The 13,344-nt window shown below is 45.4% G+C and overlaps 1 protein-coding gene across 2 annotated transcripts in view; it reads left to right on the top strand.

Moving 5' to 3' along the window:
• The window catches only part of kif26ba (kinesin family member 26Ba), a 527,333-nt gene that overhangs the window by 271,813 nt on the left and 242,176 nt on the right, over positions 1–13,344 (top strand). For both annotated transcript variants that reach the window (XM_068045423.1, XM_068045424.1), the window contains exons 6-9: positions 5,781–5,987; positions 7,078–7,171; positions 8,588–8,850; positions 12,345–12,528. In XM_068045423.1, the coding sequence (XP_067901524.1) occupies positions 5,781–5,987; positions 7,078–7,171; positions 8,588–8,850; positions 12,345–12,528 (748 nt within the window). The remainder of the gene's footprint in view (positions 1–5,780; positions 5,988–7,077; positions 7,172–8,587; positions 8,851–12,344; positions 12,529–13,344) is intronic.

The following is a 13,344-nucleotide window of genomic DNA, read 5'->3' as shown; positions in this document are numbered from 1 at the left end:
TTTTGAAGAAGAGCAGGGGAGTCCTGGCCAATATTTATCCCTCAATCAACATCACAAAAACAGATTATTTGGTCATTGTCCCTTTACTGTTTGTGGGAGTTTGCTGTGCACAAATTAGCTGCCACATTTCTTGCATTACAACAGTGACTACACTTCAAAAGTGCTTCATTGGCTGTAAAGCGTTTTGAGATGTCCTGAGGTTGTGAAAGGCAGTATGTATATTTTCTTTTAGGTTTAATGGCCCATTCCTGTTCCTAACAATTCTTATGGATGTTGCATTACAAACAATGACCGTGCTACAAATGGTGTAACATCCAATTCTTACTGATAAGCTTAGAATTGACTGTTGGCATATTAATGAACAATCCCCTAACACATTTGTATGATCTTCCTCTGTCTGCTGGTTTAACAGAGAAGTTTCTTTTAAGCAGGTTGTCACTTCTGTTAAGTTAATGGACAGCAACAATTAGCTTTCACATAGTACTTTTAATGTAATAAATATCCCAAGGCAATTCACAGGTAGGCAAAATGAACATGTGCTTGAAAGGGCAAGGATAGGAGGGGTATGTTAACAGCTATGTTAAGTCTGCCATACATTAAGTGCTCACAGACTAATGGTGCAGTTGGAACTTCTAGGCTGTGATTCCTGATGAACTCCCGGCAAATGATTAATTGTTGTGGAAGGCATGTTATCCAGTTAACAGTATATAGAGGTTATTAAGTGGGCGAGGGAGCCCAGATCTGCAGCAGATCAGTCACCATAGAACTTTTAGGATAAAAAGTAAATGGAAATTTTGCAGTGGGTGGGAACAAGAATTTTTATGAACAGGAAATGGTTGTTAGGTCTCAACAAAGCTGTTCTATTTTTCACAGACCTCTGCTGTGCCGAGACTCTTTCGCACTATACTCAAACCCTTCTCTCTCTTTCCAAGAATACATCTAAATCAACCCATTTACATCCTTCACTTCAATGACCTTTTCTGGTACCTTGCTGTACAATTCTGTGACTCTTTTGAATAGAAAGCATTTCACTTCCAACTTCCTAAACTGTTAACTTGTGTTCCCCTTGGTATCCAAGTGGCTTTTCATCAACTTTGATCCAAACAAATTGCCCTAGCTTCAATTAGAACACCTCAAAGTCTCCCCACTTCTAAAGAATGCACGCACAAGTTCTTGGGTTGAAACATCATGTAAGAATTTTCCTAAATTGTAGGCTTTACAGACACACTAATGACTTGTTATGGAAGAGAGGCAGTCACAGTCCTTGAACAAAACTAAAAACAAGAGTCCTTTATATTTAATAGGGAGAAATAGAAGTTGGTGCTGTTGTAAATGGCTGGAAGTTGTGCTTCTGGCAATAAGCAGGAGCAGCCTCTTAAATTGTAACTGGTTTTGTTTACGCTATTTTATTATAATAGATTGGAATAGAAATGTAATGTCTGAAAGAAGGGAGAAGGGCAGAGAGGAAGCAGAGTGTGAAGAGGCACTTGTTAATCTGCTAAGGCTATCTCTTGGCTCAATCTTTCCAGTGAGTTGTGACCATGAAATATTAAATGTCAGAGCTTTAACAGAGTTCCCTGATTGTCCACCATCTCGTTTGATAACATTTCTGTTATATTTCCCACAGGCATTTCTTTTCTGCTGATTCCCCCGCCCACTGCCCCAATTTACTCCATTTCTCCTCTCTCTAAAGCACTGACTTGGCAGGCTTCTAAAAAAAAAGAAGTTGCAGGATGTCCCAAAGCTCTTTATGGCCAGTGGCGTACTTTTCTTTTGAAGTGTATTCACTGCTATGATGCTGGAAACACAGCGGCTAATTTGCACATTGCCAATTTTTGGACAAATAATAATTCATTGACTCCTGCTGGTGCATGCCAGGGAAGGGCAAGATTTTGACTTGCCAGTCATGCCCCCTGTAGTTCATTAGCTGACCAGTGCTCATGGTCAAGGGTATCACATGAGTGATGGCCATTGGACTATCAGAGAGAGCCTGGAGGCTAGTGGAACAGCATTCAGAGGGAGAGCCGGTGCATTCCAGAGAAGAGAAGAGGAGAGGGAGGAAAAACAGGGAAAATAAAATTTTGAAAGGTGGATCTGGTGGGAGGTACAAATTTGGAGGCCTGGGTTTTCCTCCCCTATCTTGCCCCAGACAAGATGGGAGCTTGGTGAAAAAGATGGGGAAATTCAGCGATTAAGTTTACCGTCACATCACTGTCCCAACCTCTGTTTAGCTTGCCCTTCCTTCACTGGAGGAAATCAGCCATCACCCATTACCTTGATCACCCGAGCCCCTGAGGAGACAGACCCTGGCATGCAATCTGATTTCCCTGCATTCCACTGCCTCCCAGGGACCACCAGAAGTGAGACCACAGTAGTCCCTTGCAAAAACAGCAGAAGGATCCCTTCAGGAGAGAAAGAGCCTAGTATTCAGCACCATTCCCTCCTATTAGGAAGCTCGTTTGGCCCCAGCTACCATAGGAACAGGAGTAGGCCATTCAGCCCATCAAGCATGGTCTGCCATTCAGTTAGATCATGGCTGATCATCTATCTCAACACCACTTTCCCACGCCATCCCCATGTCCCCTGATGTCATTAGTATTCAGGCATCTATCGATTTCTGTCTTGAACATGCTTAATGATTGAGCTTCCACAGCCCTCTGGGGTAGAGAAAGATTCAAAGATTCACCACCCTCTGAGTGAAGAAATTCCTCCTCATCTCAGTTTTAAATGGCTTTCCCCTCATTATTCTACCAGCATTAGGACTCCTCGCACCAACTCCCAGCTCAGTCCGAGGCCTAACGTGGGAGTTGCTTTCCGATCTATGGATTGCTTATCCCCACTTTAAGCAGAGCTCTGACTCCTCCGGTGTGGAATTTCACCCCCTCCCCCCACCTTCCTTTTGACCAATGGCAGTCTCCCTCTTGGCACAGGAGATCCCACTTAGAGCCCACTCTGTACTATTATAATGAAGAAAGAAACCGTTCCGGGTCATGGCCAGGTCAAGATGGCAGGCGGAAGTCATGTCCCTGACCCACCTGGGGCAAGTTCAGGAAAATCCAGCCAGAGTTTCTGTCTTGGAGTAGGCATGATCAGAACATGAACCTTCATTAAATCACCAGGAACCCCAATACATAAGGCTAAGAGTCTACCTGAACTCAAAGCATATAATCTTGCAGCACAGTGGGCGGCACAGTGGCGCAGTGGTTAGCACTGCAGCCTCACAGCTCCAGCGACCCGGGTTCAATTCTGGGTACTGCCTGTGTGGAGTTTGCAAGTTCTCCCTGTGTCTGCGTGGGTTTCCTCCGGGTGCTCCGGTTTCCTCCCACAGCCAAAAGACTTGCAGGTTGGTAGGTAAATTGGCCATTATAAATTGCCCCTAGTATAGGTAGGTGGTAGGGAAATATAGGGACAGGTGGGGATGTGATAGGAATATGGGATTAGTGTAGGATTAGTATAAAATGGGTGGTTGATGGTCGGCACAGACTCGGTGGGCCGAAGGGCCTGTTTCAGTGCTGTATCTCTAAATTTAAAAAAAATAAAAGAAAGAGTCCATTCGGCCCATTGTGTCTGTTTCGGCACTTTGAAAGAGCTATCCAATTAGTCCCACTCCCCTGCTCTTTCCCATAGTCCTGCAAATGTTTCTTTTTAAGTATTTATGCAATTCCCTTTTGAAAGTTACTATTGAATCTGCTTCCACCACCCATGCAGATGGTGAATTCCAAGCATCACAACTCACTAATTGCTGACTGAAATATCCACTAGAACACCAGGGATCAGACTTAGTACCCTTCCAGTTTATCCAAACCCTGAACCTGCAATCCTCTGGGATCTCTGCACTCCTCAAATTCGGACCTCCTGTGCATCCTGACTTTAATTGCTCCACTAAAGTGGCCTTGCCTTCTGCTGGCTGGGCCTAAGTTCTGCAATTCCTTCCTTAAACCTTTTCATCTCTCTACCTCCCTCTCCTTCTTTAAGACACTCCTTAAAACCAATTCCTTTGACCAGGTCTTGTCTTAATTGCTCCATGTATGGCTCGGTGTCAAATTCTGTTTGATAACACTCCCGTGAACTGCCTTGGGACGTGTTACTACATTAAAAGCGCTATATAAATGCAAGATTTTATTGATTTGTGGCAGAATTCTCTCCCACATTTTCTCTCTCCATCACTCCTTTCTATCTGTGTGCAGAGAGATGATCAGGATGAAGTGGTTTGCAGTTCAATTTAAGATGTGATGAAAAATGATGTAAATTGCAAAGAAATGAAATCAAAGCTGGGCAGTCAGCTTCCTTCGGAGGGGGTGCCAGTGCTCCAGTCAGGCTTTGAGGCCCTCGCTGCCCGCCTGGCCACAGCTGCTGCCATAGGCCACCCTGTGCAAGGGTCAGCTTCCTTCAGCTTGATCAAGCTGTCATGGGCTAAGCAGTTTTGTCTTTTTTTTGGGGAGCCAACCAATTTTGAGGCCTTTTTGTAGAAACCTGGGGTATAGCCTGAACGTGAAGGCCGTAATGAGGGCTTCCAATTCTGGGACAGGATTTTGCCCTTTGGGTCGGGAGCCTGACGTCAGGGTCAAATGGGGGTCACATGCCTCGTACTATGTGGGAAACAGTCACCCAGCCAACTAGTGGCCAGGGGCCGAGCTCGGCGTCCTATTAAAGATGGCAGGCGGGCGGTTGAATCTGGAGGGTCAAAGGGAGGCCCTCTAACACTGAAGAAGCAGCAGCTTGCAGTCCAGGTTAGAGAGAGAGAGGGTGCCTCTATCTTGCGGTGCTGCCTCTCTCCAAAACTTTTTTAAAAATGGGATCAGCAACTGGGCCACCAGCATGGGAGGGGGACCCCTTGCACAGGGTGGCCTACGGCAGCAGCTGTAGGCAAGCAGGGAGGGCCTCAAAGCCTGACTGGAGCACTGGCACCCCCTCTGATGTGCTGCCAGTCGGCCGCCTCCAGGCAGCTGGCCTAGTCCCCGATGCCTCGGGGGGCCTGGGAAGCCGACTGGAAAATTCTTGTGGGCTGGTAGCCATGCCACCTCCATCCCAATGCCACCTCCAAGAAAATGGCCCAGGAGTGGGATGGTGCCGGCAATTCCCAGCACACCCTCCCCCATCAGGGCTAAACATCCTGCCCCAGTTTGAAATTATTCCTTGACGCTTAATCACATCACGGCCAACTGGAAAACACACAGGCTCCTCAATACCTGATTGAATAATTCTTCAGTCACTCTTTCTCCCCCAAATCGCCAATATTTTTATAACTAATTAACAGAACTGATCAAAGAAAATGAAATAACCTTTTTTCTTAATGCCACCCCTGATTTTTCTCCTACCTGGATTTTGTTCATAGTAGTGCCCCGGAACTTATTTCCTGAAGATTCTAGAAGGGTTAGCAACCCTCGCTGTGATGTGGTAAATTAGCAGTAGTGCTGGGCGGTTTATGCAGTGACATATCCTGTAGAACGAATGCGGTGTTTTAATCAGATATATTAAAAGAGCGATCCATGGGAAACCCCTCGAACTGCATCGGGGAAATTTTGTCTGCTGTAAAATGTAAAAATGTATCTGGCACGACAATGAAATGGAAGGGTTGTGAGGCAACTCATGATTGCATAGAAGGTAACAGACCGCCTTTGCACTGTTTGTATTTTTTGACTTGGTGCTGTTTGAAACTGTTTGGTAATGTATTTTTTTACAGATTTTTATTAATAAAGTATATTTTGGAAATTAAAAAAAAATTAAAAGAGCGACGTTAAAAAGCTCCCAATTTGTTTTCCTATTTCCCACCCTGATAGGTGAAGGTCATGCTGCGAATCTGCCCGGCCTCCGTTGGGGACATGTCCGAATCCAGCTGCTTCTTTAAGGTCGACCCTCGTAAAAAGCAGATCACGTTGTACGACCCACCGGTTAACGGGCTCCAGAATTCCTCGCAGAAGAGAGGGGGCCTGGTGCCACCAAAGATGTTTGCTTTCGACGCTGTCTTCCCGCAGGACTCTTCGCAGGTTAGTGGCAACGTGGCCGCATTCTGTTCTAACCGCCACGGTGAAAATACCACACCACCCTCTACATCACACTCCATTCCCAAGGCTACAATTACCTGTGCCCTTTCATAGTCTGGAATGGGGGTGTGGTTTAATGCACCACACATAGAGGTCTTATAAAACCTGTTTTGGACCTCTTTTATCTGCACCCACTCATTGGAGCAGAAAGAGGCCATTTAGCCCCCCAAGTCTGTTCAGCCATTCAGTGAGGTGATGGCTGATCTAATCTTAACTCCATCTATCTGCCTCGGCTCTGTATAAGAACATAAGAAATAGGAACACTAGTAGACTTTACTGTCCCTGAAGCCATCAGTAAGATCATGACTGATCTTCAATGTCAACTGCACTTTCCTGCCCTATCCCCCTATCCCTCGATACCCTTAGTGTCCAAAAATCTATTGATCTCACTCTTGAATATACTCAACAACTGAGCGTGCAAGCCCTTGACTGGTGAAAATCTATTTGATCTCAAATTTTTAATTATTAATTGAGCCTGCATCGACTGCTTTTTTGTGGGAGAGGGGTTCCACACTTCTACCACCCTTTGTGTGAAGAAGTGTTTCCCAACTTCTCTCCTGAATGGCCCGGCTCTGATTTTAAGGTTAAGACCCCTTGACCTGAACTCCCCTACATGGGAAAAAGTTTCTCTCCATCCACTTTATCAAACAAACTCATCTCAGACTAACTCGCACCACCCGATGATAATATTTCACACTGTCTCTGGGCAGTGGAATTCTATTCATCAACAAGAACTAAACATTCATCCTCTTACAGTTGTTTTTACCTAACCAGTATACTTATGTGGAGCACAAGTACATGAATTATACATTAAATATGTGATACTAAGCATAGATGCTTTTAAGGGGAATCTAGATAAGCATATGAGGGAGAAATAGAATAAAATGATCTGTTTTTAGGGTTAGATGAAGCAAGGGGAGAGGAGATTCATGTGAAGCATAAACACCAGCATAGACCTGTTGGGCCGAATGGCCTGTTTTTGTGCTGTACATTCTGTGTAATTCTGTGTAACTCCTCTGCTTTTTCACGACAGGCTGAAGTATGTGCAGGAACAGTAGCGGAAGTCATCCAGTCCGTGGTCAATGGTGCGGATGGCTGCGTGTTCTGTTTCGGGCACACCAAGCTAGGTTTGTACGAGCTTTCATTACAGTCGCTTGACAGAGAGTTACCGGCATGCAACTTGGGGGAATTAAACTTGTCAGCGACGTTACTCTGCTGAGCTGAAAACCGAGACTCCCCCACACCCCTGCCTGCACCTCCCTGCACCCACACACCCACCCTGACTGAGAACATGACTTTGAGAGAGCAAAACCACATTTCTGATGTTTGAAAGCAGTTCGTTTCCCTGTTAGTCAACATATTTGATGTGAACTTTACAGGCAGCCAGTGTACAATTGGCGGCTAAACAAACTTCGACACAACCAGCCTTTTCCTGTCAGAGTTGGACTCTTTTCCAAATGGATTTAGCTTCCGCTGGCAAATAGAACTCAGGGAGCCCTTTCCAACTTTCCAAAACCTGAAGATAAAGGGGTAGAGTTTCCATTGAAGTAAACTGGCCAAACCAGCGTAAAAGATCGAGGAATTTCAAAGGCTACTCCCCAGCGCACATCAAGTTTCCACAATCCTTTGCGTTAGTTTAAAGAACATTTTGCCGGAAGTCAGCCCCCACAAAACTGGCCACGGATTGAATTAATCGTCATGACGAGTTTCCATGAATCACGCACATTTGTGTCCCTTCGAGGTGGCTCTTCAAATTAAGTTGGGGCTTTTTTCTCAGGCACAAAGGCACCTTTTTAAAAGCTTAAAAATGTTAAAAAAAATATTTAACTTACTGAGACACTGACTAGTGTACACCAATGTAGCTAATAATGTGAATGATTCTGTAGAGTTTTATAAAATCATTTTCAATGACTTAAAATGTGATCTCCGGCTGTGCGTTGACTGGTGAGCTATGTGTGGGGGGTGCGGGGGGGGTCTTTAGTTTCTGGGGGAGCTGAGGGGAGAGATCTTACCCAGAGGTGTCGGGAAGAAAATAAGTTTTCAGTTTTTGTCCTTCGCTGGAGAGCTCGGTTTCTTCAATTGGTTGTTCAATCTCATCCACAGTGAAATGGAAATAATTGAAGCCAGCCTGGAAGGCTGTAAGGAAATCTGTTATTACTTAGCAAGGTTTTGAAATGTGTGAAGTTTGCTCTCGAACAGCAAACCCAATACTGTAGGTAATTCCCCATTTCCCATCCTTTCTGTCCTACCAAGAGCCTGAGTAGCACTTACTGTACTTTGAGTTGCTGTTGTTATCAAGGCCTAATACTGCAGATGGTTAAACTCAGATAGTGCAGTGTGCACGCTTAAGTCAGGTGGGCTCCAAGTGCCTGAACTTCCATCCGGTTGAGGTTCTAAATAAGGGAAAATTGTACTTCTTTCTGCTTTGAGCCACTGTCCCGGGTTAAGGTCTCTACGGACCATAACTCTGATGTGGAAACTGTCATTCTGTTCCACATTGTCATTTGAACTCAAACGTGTTTTCATTTTGTGTGATGTGACAGGAAAGTCGTACACCATGATTGGAAAAGACGACTCCATGCAGAATCTTGGTATAATCCCCTGTGCTATCTCCTGGCTCTTCAAACTGATTAATGAGAGGAAAGAAAAGACAGGAGCTCGGTTCTCAGTCAGGGTCTCTGCGGTAGAGGTCTGGGGGAAGGAAGAAAACCTGAAGGATCTGCTGTCCGAAGTAGCTACAGGCAGTCTGCAGGATGGCCAGTCTCCTGGAGTTTACCTCTGTGAGGACCCGATCTGTGGCATGCAGGTAATACTGTTTTACAGGTGGCAAAAATGCAACTTTGTTAGCTGGTGCCTCTCCCTAAATGTGCTCAGATGCCCCAAATCTTTATTTTTGTACTCTTTTTCTTTAACAAAAACATTTCTTCTTCTGAAAATGGAGACTCGGGTGGCCTCCCAAGTGCCCGTTCTTCAAGTGGGGGCCTGGACAGTAAGCATTGTCAAGCTATCTTGGATAAGTATTGCAACTGAGGCATCAATGCATGTCCACACAGGCACTAGATATCGATCAGGAGGAGGACACCCCCCTGACTGATCATCTTCCCTCCCCCCAGCACCCAGGCTATTGTCATAATCCTGTTGCCACCGTGGCTAAGATCAGCTAATTCCTCGTCCACCGGGGCTGGACCACACCACAACGTTCCCAGTCCAAGTGGCTCAGTTCCTCACCTGGCAGTGCATTAACCAGTGGAGGCTTTGCGCGAACTTTCCACCCTGTCTCTACACATAGACTTACTCCATTGAAGCTCATTCTTCTTATTAGGTGGTGACGATGCCATATTTACACTGTAAAGCAGGTCAGATTGAATTACATAAAATTTACAGCACAGAAACTGGCCATTCGGCCCATCCGGTCTATGCCGGTGTTTATGTTCCACACGAGCCACATCACACCCTTCTTCATCAAACCTGATCAGCATATCCTTCTATTCCCTTCCCTCTCATGTGATTATCTAGCTTCCCCTTCTATCCATCTATACCAGGGTTGTCCAACCTATTCGGGGGCCACATTACCTTTTTTGTCTTACATAGGGAGCCGGTGAGACAATTTCAGAAAGATAAAGGCATTAAAAATTTAAAAGCAAAATACTGCGGATGTTGGAAATCTGAAATAAAAACAAGAAATGCTGGAAATACTCAGCAGGTCTGGCAGCATCTGTGAAAAGAGAAGCAGAGTTAACGTTTTGGGTCAGTGACCCTTCTTCAGAACTGGTAAATATTAGATATGTCAAAGGTTAACCTTTGACATTTCTAATATTTGCCAGTTCTGAAGAAGGGTCACAGACCTGAAACGTTAACTCTGCTTCTCTTTACACAGATGCTGCCAGACCTGCTGAGTATTTCTTGCATTAAAAATTTATCTTACTATTAATCAAAACAACAACAAATGTGCATTTTTGTGAAGAAGCTTTAAATGAAAAGATTAATTTATTGACTTACTTTGTCATCACTATGTTGAACACTGATTTATTAAGATATCTGGCATTTCTTTGCTTGTACAAGTAGTCAGTGTTGCCCACACACTTCTTGTTGCGATGCTGAGTATTCCGGATAGATGTCCATCTGTCAGGAGTGATCTTGATCACTCTCTCCCTCTCTCTGTCACTCCTTGTGTCCCCCCCCCCTCCCCCCTGTGTGTGTTCCCCCACTCTGTGTCGTCTTTGCTCTCTCTGTCCCCTCTCTCTCTGCTCCCCTCTCTCTGTGCTCTCACTCTCCCTCTGCCCCCTCTCTCTCTGTCTCTCTGCCGTTCTCTCCACCCCCCCCAGTTCCCCTCCTCTCTGTTCCCCTCTCTCTCTCTGCCCCCCCCTCTCTATTTGACCCCACCTCTCTGTTCCCCTTTCTCTGTCTCTCTCCCCCTCTCTCTCTGTATCCCTCTCTCTCTCTGTGTCCCCCCTCCCTCTCTCTATCTCTCTGTTCCCCCCCACCCCCCCCCCGGCTCTCTCCCCCTCTCTCCCACCGTCTCTCTCTCTGCTAGTTACAGAAAGCGGGAACGCTCAGCAGAGCAGCTTTGTAGTTGATCCGTTTGTTAAAAAAAATCAGCTGTGAAACTGATGTGATTTTTTTAAAAAGCTGGTCTGCAACAAGAAACCAATGGAAAATTTCTTATCTCTGAAATACATCCACGGGCCGGAAGGAAACCTTTGGTGGGCTGGATCCTGGCCCGCGGGCTGTATGTTGGACAAATCCAATCTATATTATTCTCAGCTACTCCCAGTGGTAGAAAATTCCACATTCTCACCACTCCATAGCTAAAGACATTTCTCCTGAAACTATTGGATTTATTAGTGACCAAGATTGCTAACCTCTCATTTGGGTCTCTCCCCACAAGTAGAAACATCTCTGTGCCTATGCTGTAAATAGCATCAGATATCAAAATAATATGCTAATACATTAAAAGAAACTCAATTTTTAAAGAGTAAACCGTTGATGAGCTGAGAGTATATAATATTTTTTGTTTAAGCTCTAATGGGCAAAGTGTCGTGGAATTCTGGAACTCTCTCTCCCCCAAAAACTGTTGGGGGTTAATTGAAAATTTCAAAACTCAGATTGATAGATTGGTGTTAGGGAAGGGCTTTTTTTTAATTCTTTCATGGGATGTGGGCATCGCTGGCAAGGACAGCATTTGTTGCCCATCCCTAATTGCCCTTGACAACTGAGTGGCTTGCTAGGCCATTTCAGGGGGCAGTTAAGAGTCAACCACATTGCTGTGGGTCTGGAGTCACATGTCGACCAGACTGGGTAAGAACAGCAGATTTCCTTCCCTAAAAGACATTAGTGAACCAGATGGGTTTTTACAACAATCGGCGATAACTTCATGGTACCGTTACTGAGACTAGCTTTTAATTCCAGATTCTTTTTGTTAATTAATTGAACTTAAATTCCACTAGCTGCCATGGTGGGATTTGAACCTGTATCTCCAAACGATTAGCCTAAGCCTCTGGAGCCTGAGTTGAGTGGCATTACCACTACACCACAGTCTTACGGAACCAAAGCATGTAAATAAAGTTAAGGCACAGATCAGCCATGAACTAATTAGACAGCGGAACAGGTACTCCGTCTATTCCTGTTCCTATGTGGCAGTGTTTTTTTTATTTGCTCTGGACCTGACTATTCCAGTGCTCTCCTGGCCAGCCTCCCATCATCCGCCCTACACAAACTAGAGCTCATCCAAAACTCTGCTCTCCATATCCCAACTTTCACCAAGTCCTGATCACCCATTGCTCCTGTTCTCATTGATCTACACTGGCTCCCGGTCCGGCAATATCTCAATTTTAAAATTCTCATCCTTGTTTTCAAATCCCTCCATGGCCTCACCCCTCCCTATCTCTGTAACCTCCTCCAGCCTCACAACCCTCCAAGATATCAGCGCTCCTCTAATTCTAGCCTCTTGAGCATCCCCGATTTTAATCGCACCACCATGGGCGGCCATGTCTTCAACTGCCTTGGCCCTAAACTCTGGAATTCCCTCCCTAAATCTCTCCACTTTCTTCACAGCCTCTCTCTCCTCCTTTAAGAAGCTCCTTAAAAGCTAGCTCTTGGACCAAGCGTTTGGTCACCTAGCCTAATATCTCGTTACGTTGGCTCCGTGTCAAATTTTGTTTGACATTCCTTTGAAGCGCTTTGGGACGTTTTACTATATAAATGTAACTTCTTGTTGTTGCAGTTTAACACATGTTTCCCTCCTGCCACTGTGTGTGTTTGTGTGTGTGTGTGTGTGTGTGTGTGTGTTTTTTTTGGCAGCTCCAGAACCAGAGTGAGCTCCGTGCGCCAACCGCGGAGAAGGCCGCCTTCTTCTTGGACGCCGCCATTGCTTCGCGCCGGAGTAGCAGGCCCGAGTGTGAAGAGGAGGATCAGCGGAATTCCCACATGCTGTTCACTTTGCACATCTACCAGTACCGCATGGAGAAGAGCGGCAAGGGGGGAAGTAAGCGTCCTTTCGTGGAGACTGCATCCCTTCATTAATTCCAACTTTGGCACTGTCCGCCCCAAAATCTTTAGCAGCCCCCCCCCCCACTTTCTCCTGTGTGTGCTCTCCATCAGGGCCCCAATGGGTAGTGACCTTAAGAGGAAAAGCTGACTAATTTCCCTCCTGTAGGCCCAAGGGATGACGAGATCAGTGTTCTTCAAATAATTGTTGTTCTCAGGCGATGTCAAGGTCTCATTTATTGCTCATTACTAATTGCCCCCAAAATATAATGTTGGGCCTTACTTCATGAGGGATTGTTTTTCAGTGGAGTGGCTTGGTAGGTCACTTCAGAGAGCATTAATAGTAGTGCGGACTGCAGTTGCTTTATATGATGGAGGAGGGATGTTTAACTATGAGTGGGATTGCAGGAGGCAGGGAGTGGGTACGTGATACATGCAGATAGAGACAGAAAAGAGCAGAAGAAAAATAAAGTGGAAAGGTTTGAGGCAATATCTAAAGAGTTTTTGTTACGGTTCTTCAAGCTCACTGTAGAGTCCTTGATTGTTGGTAACTCTTGCTTTTCATTGGGGCCCAGTATTCTTCTTAAACCTTGTTTGCTGTAGGAGACTTTTCTCTCTTGGGGTTCATTTGTCTTCAGTGAATTCAGAGGCTTGTGAGAAAGAGATGGGAGCAGACAGGAGAGATCTTCTCAGTCCAGGAGCAAACAGTCTTTTTGAGTTCAAACACTCTGTGGCTAGTTCAAAAAACCCTGGAACAGCCAGTTAGTCATGTGATCAGATGATCCAACCAGTCCTGGCCTCTGTGGATTGCATC

This window comes from Heterodontus francisci, chromosome 13 (assembly GCF_036365525.1).
Source record: "Heterodontus francisci isolate sHetFra1 chromosome 13, sHetFra1.hap1, whole genome shotgun sequence".
NCBI classification, from domain to species: Eukaryota; Metazoa; Chordata; class Chondrichthyes; order Heterodontiformes; family Heterodontidae; genus Heterodontus; species Heterodontus francisci.
The sequence above is the reverse complement of the archived record's forward strand: the minus strand, read 5'-3'. Positions and strand labels throughout refer to the sequence as shown.